Source organism: Diabrotica virgifera, chromosome 9, assembly GCF_917563875.1.
Source record: "Diabrotica virgifera virgifera chromosome 9, PGI_DIABVI_V3a".
Taxonomy (NCBI): Eukaryota; Metazoa; Arthropoda; class Insecta; order Coleoptera; family Chrysomelidae; genus Diabrotica; species Diabrotica virgifera.
In genome coordinates, this window is record NC_065451.1 from 24,281,805 (window position 1) to 24,295,037 (window position 13,233).

Below are 13,233 nucleotides of genomic sequence, written 5' to 3' on the forward strand. Positions count from 1 at the left end.
ATAGTCTTCCATGAATCACCTTTAGAAATACTTTGAGGGTATGGCTTATGCTTCTAGTAATTTTTTAAAGAATAATTTTTAACCCAACATAAATCCTTTTTTACATTTGATAGGTACTGAAGTATAGAAGCATGTTTCACGTTTGTTGCTTGTCTCGGACGCGTACTAGTGATGTTGATTATAATTACTTTCGAGTATTCGTTACAAATCGTTACTTTTGCAAAAAGTAATCATTTAAAATATTCGTTACTTTGATTACTTTGATTACGTTTGTTACTTTTGTATTTGAATACCGGTAATCATATCGAGAATCGCATTTCTCAGTACATATTTTGTATTAGTATTAGTAGGATACTTTGATTACTATGATTACTCTTGTAATTGAGTACCGGTAATCATATCGAGGATCGCATTTCTCAGTATTTCGTATAATTATAAGATCCGATAAAACGACCTTCACCGATATATTTAATGGACAGAAATTAACTGATATGTAATTGTTCTGTCATTGCTGCTCCACAATATCAGTAATCTCCAGTAATCTGTTTGCATCAATTAAGTGCCAAAAACAAACCCTCGAAACTCTAGATGACGTACCTTAGCACAGCAGTAACCCTGGGCACCCAGGTGCTTCGAAGTTCGGCTCTGATTGCAAATTCGTGTTCAGCGACCCCAAATACCCCGAAATAAGAAAATCTGGCCCTTAATATTCTGATTTTAACATGTTTGTGCATTTTTCGATGCGTTTGATACACTTTAAATGCATTTCCACCTATTTTTTATTGTAGAGTTTTTTCCAGACGTCATCCTAATCCTAAATACAATGCAAAAAGTTGCAAGTCTCTATGTACCTACTATATTTAAAAATATATTTTTATTCCTGTGTTTTTAGTGTTAAATGCCCTGATCTAAAGAAAAATAAATAAATAGAGAATTTAGGTTTTGTAAACAAAAATTAGCAGTGCGTTCCGACACTGCTAATTTTGCCATGACACCACTGAATGCCATACCTACGTGTAAAATTAAAGTTGATGATCATAATCTTAAATATTATCATTTCTACAAATTGTCCGGTCAATCTAAGCTATTTTTTTCTAGGCCTGATAAGAATAGTGTGTGAATCTAATGTATTGCATTTTTATTTTCAAAAGAACTAACATCTGTGAAATTCTGTGAATTATCTACCTCGACAAATCGTATAGACATCTGTTTCTGAGTGCGCGCTTTGTTAAATGATATATACCTCCCTCTGTTTCAGCTACTTCTCAGCGCTCTGTAATCCTGTAAAACTCTTCATAGCGTTTGCCCTTCACAGATAAAATTTTAGTTAACTGTTGTACTGATACCGAACACTCGTGGAATACCAGTCCGACTCCGATATCAACCGAGTAGATACAATACTCAAAATCAAAATAGGTACTCGCTACTCACTCTGATACGATTGGTGCGAAGTAATCAGAGTAATCAAAGTAATCAGAGTAACGATTTACCTCTTTGTATAGTAATCGTTACTTTCGGTATTCGTAAGTAACGAGTACTTTGTAACGAATAGTTACTTTTTCAATATCACTAACGCGTACTCATGTTAGGAGCGACAGTTCATTTGGTGTTTCGGTCTCGTCTATCTCTCTCTTGTCTCGGTCTCTTGTCTCAGTCGCTTATTGCCGAATGCTACCTTAACGGCCGGTTTCACAAAGTAAAGTTAACTTGTGGTTAAGAGATAACCTCAAAATTACCCCAAAATATGCGTTTCAGTTTCATAATTGTTACCCTTCTGGGTACACCCATAAGGGTAACCCACTCCAACCTCTGGTTAAAAATTCTGTGAGTTAACCATACTTCGCCGTTAACCTGAAACTAAAACGCATATTTTGGGTAACCTCTGGTTATCTCTTAACCACAAGTTAACTTTACTTTGTGAAACTGGCCGTTAGTGTTGTGCATTGTGGCTGCAACAAGGACATGAACAGTTAGTGAAAAGCAGAATCAGAGCTCTGCTGTGTAACCACAAAAAAAATGGGGCATTTCATGTCAAAAAAGGCTACAATGGACCAGGTTATATCTAGATTACAAAGATGTTTGGGAAAGTTAGGTTAAAGAAAAAATTCTGATTAATATTGTAGATTAGGTTTATTTTTATCAATGTGTATAAACATTCTCAATTTCTTTGCAAAACGAAAATGCAGCAGCTGCTTAATACTCTGGTTAAAGCGGAGAGTGCAGGAAGAGTCTATACCGGTTTCGGAGATCTTTTTCCCCTCATCAGTAAACCCATATCCTCTTCTCTCCGCTTTAACCACCTACCATAGCTTTGGGCCTTCCCGAATTGCAAAGAAATAAATGTCACGGATGAACTAGGGCCATCTACCGAACAACAAACTAAGTTATCAATCGAAGTAGCGCAGAAAACGACAATAAATATCGCCTCCGTACCACCAGATTGACAACAGGTGGAATCCTTTCTTTGGTTACACCTCCTGAGATTTTCAAAATTTATAAATCATGCAGGGTGCCGAGGAAATTAAGATGAGAGAATTTTAAATAATTCACAACTCATCTACTCAGCGTGGCAAAGCTCCAACAAGAAAGATTCCTTAATACTCAAACAAAAGAGTAAACGAATTAAAAAAAAAACGAATTAAACGAATTAGTTTGTTTTTATTTTTATCGTTTAAAATAAAAAAAAACTTTTAAATATTAGACTTTAAAATAAATATTTTAAAATATTTTAAATAAACTTTTAAAATATACAAAATATTCTTCCCCGACGCCAATATTGACGTGAATTGGTCGAAAAACAAAAGTTATTGAAAACCAAACTGATATTTAGTAACCGAAACCGATATCCGCTAATTCCTGCCTGTTGTATAGTTGTTTTTATTATTTTGGTTTAGGCGTTAATTGAAATGACAAACTTTTTCAGCAGCTGTCGCGATCAAATTAAAAGTTTCAAATATAAAACCTCTCGAAACATGTGACGAATCTGATTCAATTGGAAAGTTAAATTAATAACTTTTATAACCTGCAAAACAAGAAATATAACAAAAACAAATGTGTGAAATTCAAGTGATATTACATAATCCGAATTTTGGAAGGTTTTAAATTAATTCCTTGTACCTAATATCAGATAACTCTTGTAATTTCTATGAAATAATCACTTGAAGCATATATTTATTGATTTAAACGTTTTATTCTTCTGTGGTGTCAGGCACCAAGTGTCTATATTTGTTTGGCACGAAAGTAGTTAAATATTTAATATTTTCGTATGGTATAGTCGCATTCGATTCATCGACCAAAGATACACCAGAGAAGACCTTAACACTATCAATTTATTTACAGGGCTTCTAATAATTCCTGAAAAAGACCTAATTTTATCATAATTTCTTAATAACAATTAAACGCACCACATTTGTGCTTCCATACCAATTCCATTGGATTCAGCGACCCAAAAAACCTATAATACCACCATCAAATCGCGGCGAACTAAAAGTGTCCACGGGACCCCCTATGTTGCGACTAGACTATAGACCCAAGTTATCTTTTCGTCACGATATAAGAAATCTGACCTGACGCTGGTGGGATGTCCCTACCAGTATCATAATAAATAGTTGACGTTACTAATCCCTCAATTTTCTTTGCGACGGGTGGCAATAGTTTTGGAACAGCTACTAGGGCCGTACTTTATATTATTTACAGAACTGACTCGTTACCTATCAATGCAAATAAATTATTAAAATAAAAATTTCTAGACAATTTATTAAAAATTTTGTTTACCGTAGAGGAATTCGTTTAGTCATCTGAAATTAACTTGCTTGGAATCAATTACAAACGATCACAAACAATTTTTATGTCCAATGCACTCATTACGTGAATTTTATGGAGTTAGATTATAATGTGTTTTATATCGTTTTCACTTTAAACAAAATGGACTTCCGATAATGCAGCTTTCTATCTTTAAATAAAAAAATTAAAGAATCATTAGAAAGAGCATTAGTTAAAGATAAGATATACCTCTAATTGTTATTCTTTAGCTTTACACATAATTCTCGTGCTTATAGGTATTTAGGTAAAATTAAGTATCATTTATTTATCCAGAAAACATACATTATGGAACATTATGAAAGGGAGGCAAACATATTTAGGTTTGACATTTGCACATTCAGGCAGTTATTTTCTTGCATTTAGATAGAAGGTTAGATCGCGAGTATTCAAGTAAAATGTCTGAAGTCGGTGAAGCAGTGCTAAGTGTAAAACACGTGTACATTTATCTGATGATGCCAAAGAAATTATAAGGAATGTTTATCAAACTGTGAAAGATAATCCAAATCCAGAAGACGGTAAATTCCTCATCAAGACAACATCTCGACTGACAAGGATGCCATATACAACAGTGTGGAAAATTGTTACGAATAGAATTCAACCTCGTAAAAAGCGGAGTGACTTTTCTACACATAAAGCAGTAAATGAAAAAGACGCTGAGGTAATTAGAAGAGCAATTTACAATTTCTATTCAAAGAACCTAGTTCCAACGCTTAGTATGATCTACGATCAACTTGTTAAAGACTATTCCATTACGTATTCGCCTTCAACTTTATCAAGATTTTTGAATCACATTGGTTTTCGATACAAGGAAATTAATAAGCGATCATCAATAATGGATTCTCCTCGTCTAATTAAATGGAGAAATGAATACTTGGATGCTATATCTAAATTTAGAGATGAAGAAAGACCGATATTTTATCTAGATGAAACATGGTTCGATACCCACGATACTGCTCAAAAAGGTTGGACAGACGATTCTATTATATGTGCACCCAATTATCCAATTAATAGAGGTCAGCGAATAATTATTCTGAATATTGGATCCAAAAATGGCTGGCTTGGAGGGGAAAGTTTTTTACTGTCGGCAAAAAACATTAAAGATTCAAAGCTGGACTACCATGAAAATATGACGAGTAGCTTGTTTAAGGAATGGTTTGAAAAGAAGATGTTGCCAAATTTGCCTCTAAAAAGTCTAATTGTAATGGATAACGCAACGTATCACAGCGAACAAATTAGAAAAATCCCCGGTGTAGGTTCGACAAAAAAACAGATATCTGATTTTTTGTATGACAATGATTTGTACTTTGAAGAAACATATTCAAAAAAAGAAATGTTGGAAGTTCTTCACACAAAAGTATTTGAGAAAAAATTTGTTGTAGACGAATTAGCCAAACGTGATGGTCATAATATATTGCGATTACCTCCTTACTACTGTGTCTTCAACCCCATTGAATTAATCTGGAGCCAACTTAAGGAAAGTTTACGGCGAAACAACTGCTGTCCCAAATTTAGTAGCGAATCGGTGTCACATATTGTAGAAGAAATAAAAAAGATTTCCTTAACACTGTGGCAAAATTGTGTTTCACATATTATAAAAACGGAAGATTATTACAGAACATTAACCTCACATATTAAACCAATAATTATAACATTAGATAACGATTCTAGTGAAGATGACAGCGATAGTGACATAGAGTTGTAATTTGTATTTATTTTTTTCCGTCTAAACTTCAAATTTTATTTTTCTATGTTATTTTCTATGTTATTTTTTATTATGTTATCTTTTTAATTCTGATTTTTGCTACCACTCTTTTAATCTTTTATTGTTATTATCATTAATTTCCTTAATTTTAATTTGTTCATTTCTCTTATTTCATTGTACATAATAATATACCTATAACTACATAGATATAAATACGTAATAAATATAATGATAGATATTTAAATTTATATTTATTATTCCAACCCCATTAAAATATTATATCTACTTGAAGACTTGAATTTTTTTTGTTAAGGGGATGGGTACGAACTTTCGGCTTTAAGCCGTTACGTTATCACCGAGGGCCGAAAGTCCCTGAAAACTTCTATAATGTTTATTTTAATTAGTTACAGAGGTGAAAAACTAAGAGAAAATTTAGTACGATTTTTAATTTCAAATATCTCATTCAAAAGAAACTTTTAATTCATTCCAAGAGACTTTCGGCCCTCGGTAATAAAGTAATTTTTCATTCTGCGTTTAAATTTTTCAAAAATACTTACATATTAGTTTTCTCAGGATTCGAAAAAAAAATGGTTACATTTAAAACACATTGAACATTTTAACAGGCGTCAAAATCTTGCATTTTGTTCCTTACCCCTTAACTTTAGCGAATCCGCTCCTGGAGGATTTGTTGTTTGTTATTATGATACTAAATCGGTAGGGACAACCCACCAGCCTCAGGCCAAATTTCTTATATCTTGACGCAAAGAATAGTTACGCCGCAGAATGTGAAGCAATTTGTGAGTTTACTTCTCGTCAAGGAGGACTGTTCTTATATTTCTGTACCTTGGAAGAAGAAGGGCCAAAGTCCAATTTCTTACTTATGAGTAATCCTACTTATTAGGTTTCTCGCTCTTAAAATTCGTTGTCATCCTTAGGGTATTTTATATACAGGTTTTATTTTATTTCAGCTGTATTTGTATAACAAGGACCAGTAGTGATGTGATTTTTTTTTTCAAAATTTAGTAGAAATGTTATTTTAGGTGGATGTTGGCCTTTTTCAATTTACCGAATAATAATTTGGTTCAGACTATGGCCCTTTTATTATGCGTCTGTGCCACTCACTCGCTTGACTTAACATGGTTAATGAAATCATAAGTTCTAGGTTTACAAAGTATGGGTTAATAATAATAATAATAATAATAATAATAAATAAATGGAGTGGGAGTTTTATGTCAGTTCTTCTATCAGGCGCGGCCCCCTGCGAATGGGGGATGCTTTCTGGGTATTCGTAGCGCCAATACCCAGAGAGTAGCAGGAATACTTGCCGTGGAACAAAAACTGACACCTGGCAGTAGGTATAAAATGCACACCCATGAGAATGGAGACTAATAGTTTATGTTTAGGGCCGCTGCCTGGGGATCGCCAGGGCACGTCTGGAGCCGACGCTGGACGTGACAGCATGCGGGACGTCGGTGGCAGGGTGTTGAGGAGGCGGGCCCCTGTCACACAAACAGCTACAGCCCAACAACAAGAACAACAACCACAAGCGAGCCAAACAACAGCAAGAGCTCCACTCGCTGAAGGTGCTGCGCCGGAACATCAGCCGGCGCTCACTCAAGCGGGACGACCGAGGCAGCGCATGAAATGGACTGTGTCCATTAACGAAAGCATTTTGCGCTTCTATTATAAGGTGACAAACCTCGGTCAAGAAACGATCGGCTACAGACAACAGCTGTATGCCGAATTTTGCAGGGAGTACCCAGATATTCAAGTATCGGAGCAAAGAGTATCAGATCAATACCGGGTAATCGTAAGAAACAACCTTATCCCAGAGACTAGACGCAATACGATCAAAAGCGAAGTCGAACGGGAGATTAATAACCAAGAGCTAGTTTTAGATCAAGTCCCTAATGAAATCCTTGATGAGCAGATTCCTGAGATTCCCATACCAGAAACTCAACCTGACAATACACAGCAGGAAAACAACGAGTTGCGCGATAGTCTAGAGAACGAAATGGCTCGTGCCGTACAAGAGTTTAATGGAACAAATCCACTTAGCAGACCACCGCTACCACGAATAAACTCTTGTAAGAAACTAGGTGCCCTGTTACAAATTGTGAATACTGAAGTCCTACCCAATTATGTCGTAGAAGCCCACACATTGGAGTATCTGCATATGCTAATCTACTGTGCAGCTACAGCAATTGCCAATGTAATGGGCGTTAAGATCAGAACACGACGGGGTACTAATAACGGAAGGACTGGTAACAGAATTGCACCCTGGGAAAAAAGACTTCTCGGAAAAATTGAATTACTGCGTAGGGATATTGGTCAAGTCACAGAATATATAAGAGGTGTTACAAGTAGAAAAGTCATTAAAAGAGCTGAAGAAATAATGCGGAGCACTGCAAGACACTCGAGATACGATCCAGAAAATAACACAGCCCAACAGTGTCTGGATACATTAAAACAAAAACTCTCCGTCTATTCAGGACGATTAAGAAGGTATAAAGTTAGTAACAGCCGAAAATGTGACAATGCACTTTTTGAGAACTCTGAGAAGGCGTTCTACCGAAAACTCAATTCCACCGTAGAAAGTGTCGACAAGTCTTACCCAAGCCAAGAAGAAATTCATGAGTTTTGGGGAAATCAACTTTCCACACCAGCTGCTTTTAACAACAATGCTGGCTGGATAGAAGATACGACGCACAACTGTCACCACTACGTCACTGCTAACTACGAACCATTCACGACTGAAGAAGTCTCAAATGTCATCAAAGAGCTTCATAACTGGAAATCTCCTGGACCAGACGGAGTTCAGAACTTCTGGCTTAAAAAGTTTTGGAGTATTCATGAGAGCTTATCAACATTAATTAATCATGTTATTTCTAATCGGCAGGAATTACCATCATTTCTAACTCAGGGAACTACTTATTTAATACCCAAGGATCAAAATAACACCCAAGATCCATCCAAGTACCGCCCAATTACTTGTCTTCCAACTTTGTATAAATTGGTCACATCCTGTGTAACCCGGCGTATCTACCAACACTGTGCTCTAAACAATATCATAGAGCCTCAACAGAAAGGATGCGCTAAGGGTTCCCTGGGTTGCAAAGAACAGCTTATCATCGACTCAGTCATTTCTAACCAGGCATTCATTAAAAAAAGAAACCTTTTTACTGCTTTTATTGACTATAAAAAGGCCTTTGATTCAGTACCGCATGAATGGCTAATAGATATATTGAAAATATACAAAGTAGATGATAACATAGTGACCTTTTTAAGGCATATAATGAGAGATTGGAAGACTAAAATTCACCTCCAAATACCTGGTGAAAACAATATCGAAACCGAAAATATCGCAATCAACCGGGGCCTGTTTCAAGGAGACTCGTTGAGTCCATTGTGGTTCTGTTTAGCTTTGAACCCCCTTTCCCAGCTATCAAACGCCACTGACTCAGGTTTTAGCATTAAAAGCAATAATACTGTGGTAGCGAAGCTCAATCATCTGTTGTATATGGATGATTTGAAATTAATGGCTTCCACTCGAGAACACCTAGAAGAGATGCTAAAAACTGTAGGAACATTCTCTAATGATATTAGTATGCAGTTCGGTCTGGACAAGTGCCGTGTTTTGAATATAGTCAGAGGAAAGGTACAGACCGGTGGATTCGATATGCAAAATGGCCAGAACATCGAGGCCATGGGCGATAACGATATGTACAAATATCTTGGAGTAAAGCAGGCGCGGAAAATTGACCATAAGCAAATGAAAACTGAGATAACTACTGAGTTTACAAGAAGGGTAAAACAGCTGCTTCGTTCACAGCTTAACAGTAAAAATTTGTTTAAGGCACTAAACACCTACGCTTGTTCCGCGCTTAGCTATTCATTTGGTATTGTTAAGTGGACAAAAACGGATATAGAAAATCTTCAGCGAAAAATACGAACACACCTCACAAAGGCACAAAAACACCACCCTAAAAGTGCAGTAGAACGAACGACATTACCCCGGTATTTAGAAGGAAGAGGACTTATGGATATAGGTGAGCAATTAGATAAACAGATTGCTAATTTAAGAACTTCCTTTCAGATGCAGGCTGAGACATCTACTCTACACCACGCAATTTGCGCAGTAGATGATACAACACCGATCAAACTGAGGGAACCAGAAATGCGCATAAACCACCTTACTAAGGACGAAAAACTGCGCAGCTGGATGGGTAAACCTCTGCATGGGCGACATCCCAATGAGGTCAGCCAAGACTATGTCGACAATACAGCGTCGACCTATTGGTTGACATCAGGAAAGATGTTCCCTGAAACGGAGGGTTCATTACTGGCCATTCAGGATCAGGTTATACCAACTAAAAATTACCTGAAATATATCGTCAAAGACCCTCAGGTTCAAAACGACAGATGCCGATATGGATGTCAAGCCCAAGAAACCATCTAACATCTTACAGGGGGCTGCTAGGAATTTGCTGCAACTGAGTACAAGGAACGGCATGACGCAGTGGGAAAAATCCCTAATCATGAGATAGCTATCAAGCTGGGACTTCTCCAAACCGACCATCTCCCATATTATCAATACGTCCCTGAGAGTATGCTTGAGGATGGCAACTACAAGCTATACTGGGACCGCACTGTGCTCACAGACCAAACAGTGGCGCATAATAGACCAGATCTCGTATTAGTCAATAAATTAACGAGACAAACAACCCTCATTGATGTGGCAATTCCTAACAAAAATAATCTACGTACTAAATTTACTGAAAAGATCGCCAAGTACAGAGATCTGGAAATTCAAATAAGGAGAAAATGGAGAATGCAAAGTACCCAGACGATACCGATTATTATGTCTACTACTGGAGTCATTCCGAAGACCCTCCTCGAAAGCATAAAAAAGCTGGGTCTTAATGAACATCTTTATAAGACCATGCAGAAAGCAGTACTACTCGCAACGGCCAAATGTGTACGAAAATTTTTGGGAGATACACCTGCATACCAAGTCACCTAGGGCTCGATAACACGGAAAGAGTCCCACCAGAGCTCATTCCTTTTGATACCGTAGGTATCTGGGATGAGTCAATTTTTCCCTTAGAGGGAGTGTGAGCCGTATGGCTAAATCTGGATAAAAAGTAGTGATAAAAAACAAAACACTATTATTTTTATCCGACAGAATAGGAATAATCATTTCTTCGTGTGCTGGAAAATCATCTAAGTTTCTTTCAGAATAGCTAATTTCTTCATAATATTGTCTATTGTATTGACTGATATAGGGCAATAGTTCCTTAAGGCTTTCACTTTAGGAAGTACACTCCTAATGAAATTGCACCAGTCATGTGGTACCTCAATGTCCATTGTGGATTTCTTTTTTGCCTCCCAATTGAGGCATGAATTGTATCTGCTTCCATGTGTGTGTGCCAAGGCTCCATAAACTTATAATTAATTTCAGTTACGGAACCTTTTTCTTGCATAAGAGTACAAAACATTGTTATTAAGTAGATGTTCTTATTTTGTCCTGAGCACGAACCGCTGTAAAAATTTACCGTTTTTTTTTAGATTCTGGTAAAGACAACACAAATCTTCTAACTGTTGCTCCATCCTTTTTGGAACTTTCTTTATCTGCTGCTTTCATTGAGTAACCTTTTTATGCGAGAAGCAAATGCAAATTGCAATTTTGCATTATACAGTTCCTCACACATAGCCAGTGGTGAATGGACAATGAAACTTAGCTTAAACAAAGACACTCTGTTCTTGCGGTATAGCCGGGGTGGCTTATAGATATACATAATACATAAATATATTTTATATATAGATAAAAAATATTACTTGAAATTACCGATAACAATACACAGCACTGTCGAAATAATGCACACTGCTTCAAAACGACCTAATAATGAAATTGTTGCATATTTTGTTCAATTTTTTTAAAAGAAATTTTTGTTTTAACATGCCGGGTGCCCTGTATAATTGATAAGGTTGATACGGCGGTAGCTACGCATCTGCTTGCAGCATACATTTATTGATTCAGTTTTGAGTGATTTTCAGAAACCTCATTTCACCACAGTGTACAGTGTCTTAACAATAAAGTTAAAAATTTATTTTAGTAAAGTCGTCCCACGAACGTAACTAATAAATATTCGCAATATCATTTTAAAGTCTTCTACTTTAAAATGTATAATCTATGTCTAAATTGCCGAAATAAATAAGTCAGATTAAATTATTAGAATAATTTTTTACTAAGCAACAACACGTTTGTTTAATTTATTAATATTTTGTATTTTGACAACGACGTCCAATTTGGACGTCGAAACGTTAATAAAATCATTTTTTTCGTTAAATTGTGGCTTATTTCCCATTTAGAATAGTTAATCTTAACACTATTTCAGATAATTCCAAAATCCTTTTAAAATACAAAATAATTAATTACAATATTGTTTATAGAATGTTAAATAACAAACAGATGATCATTTGTTTACCGCGAGTGTAGGACACACTCATCTTGATAACACGTTTACTTTTGCCAAGTACGCAGTCAACATATTATTTTATCATAGGTATGTACCTACACTTGACATAGAAATGAAAGTGTATGAAAATATATCGGTCTAATAAATAAGTGGGTCGCTAATAGATTTGGAGATTCAGCTGGATTTGCGGTTTGCTATATATGCCCCCTAGCGTAATATTAAGTGCCGTCAGTGCCAATGTATTATTAATTGTATTTGACGTCGAATAAAGTAGGTACTGATAGTTTAATAATGGTAGGGGAGTAACGTAAGCTAAATTTGAAGTCACTCGAGCGTTATGGGGACCTATTGGGTTGTGATTATTAGGTCCTAAAACTAAACAAAGTTTAAAATTTTCCATTTTAGTGGGGACTTTCCATATTTTAATTTAATTTTCCATTTCCAACAAAGTTTTTTTGTCTCGAATAAAAGTTGCTTATTTTTACGTAAAGAATCCAAATCTGCAATAAAAATTTGGGGGTCCATTTAGATTTTAAGGTAACCCCCCACCCTACCTCCGTGGGGGGTCGTGTTTGGTACCATTCGATATATTTTTCAAAAATATTTTGAAAGTGTATCTTGCAGTTTTTTGTTCTAATGTTCATTTTGCGAAATATCGCGGGGTTTGTATTTAAAATATAAATTTACACCTCACCCCTCTCCCTGGGGGGTCATGTTTAGTACCATTCGATAGATTTTTCAAAAATATTGAAGACGTATTTTTTAGTTTTTTGATCTGATGTTTATTTGGCGAAAGATTCGCTATTTTTGTGAAACTTTTTGACGCACCCATTTCCTTACGCTCAAATCGTCAGATTTTTGAAATATACACTCTTTTGCATGTACTTAACTTACCTTATCTTAATCTGACAATTTCGAGTATTTTTAAGGATAGATTTTTTTTTCGGTCCCTCCTTAACAAAATTCCCTGTGTTAAGAGTCAATATATGGTAGAGGTACCAGGTTTCTCCCTATATGATAATCCGACGCGCTTGAGTGACTGCAAGAATCCCCGCTTGGGCTCCCCTACCATAAGTATATTCCTGCTAACCAACCCATATAAGGATAAAAAATACTCCTTATTCATCATAACAGTGTATCTTAAACCTAAAAAATGAAGGAACATGTTGTTTTTCCTTGTATAGTCCGTCTAGATAGTACCCGGAAAAAAGAAAGCAGATTTATAATTTT

General features: G+C 35.9%; 2 protein-coding genes across 2 annotated transcripts in view; both read left to right on the forward strand.

Moving 5' to 3' along the window:
* LOC114324319 (uncharacterized) overlaps nt 1-13,233 on the forward strand; it is a 903,318-nt gene that overhangs the window by 393,574 nt on the left and 496,511 nt on the right. The gene's annotated exons all lie outside the window — the stretch shown is intronic.
* Nucleotides 4,376-5,524, forward strand: LOC126892930 (uncharacterized). The gene has a single exon (XM_050662845.1). The coding sequence runs from the start codon at nt 4,376-4,378 to the stop codon at nt 5,522-5,524; it is 1,149 nt and encodes a 382-aa protein (XP_050518802.1).

Excerpts from the sequence above, each read along its gene's own strand:
- LOC126892930 (XM_050662845.1), top strand. The coding sequence starts at position 4,376 with ATGCCATATACAACAGTGTGGAAAATTGTTACGAATAGAATTCAACCT.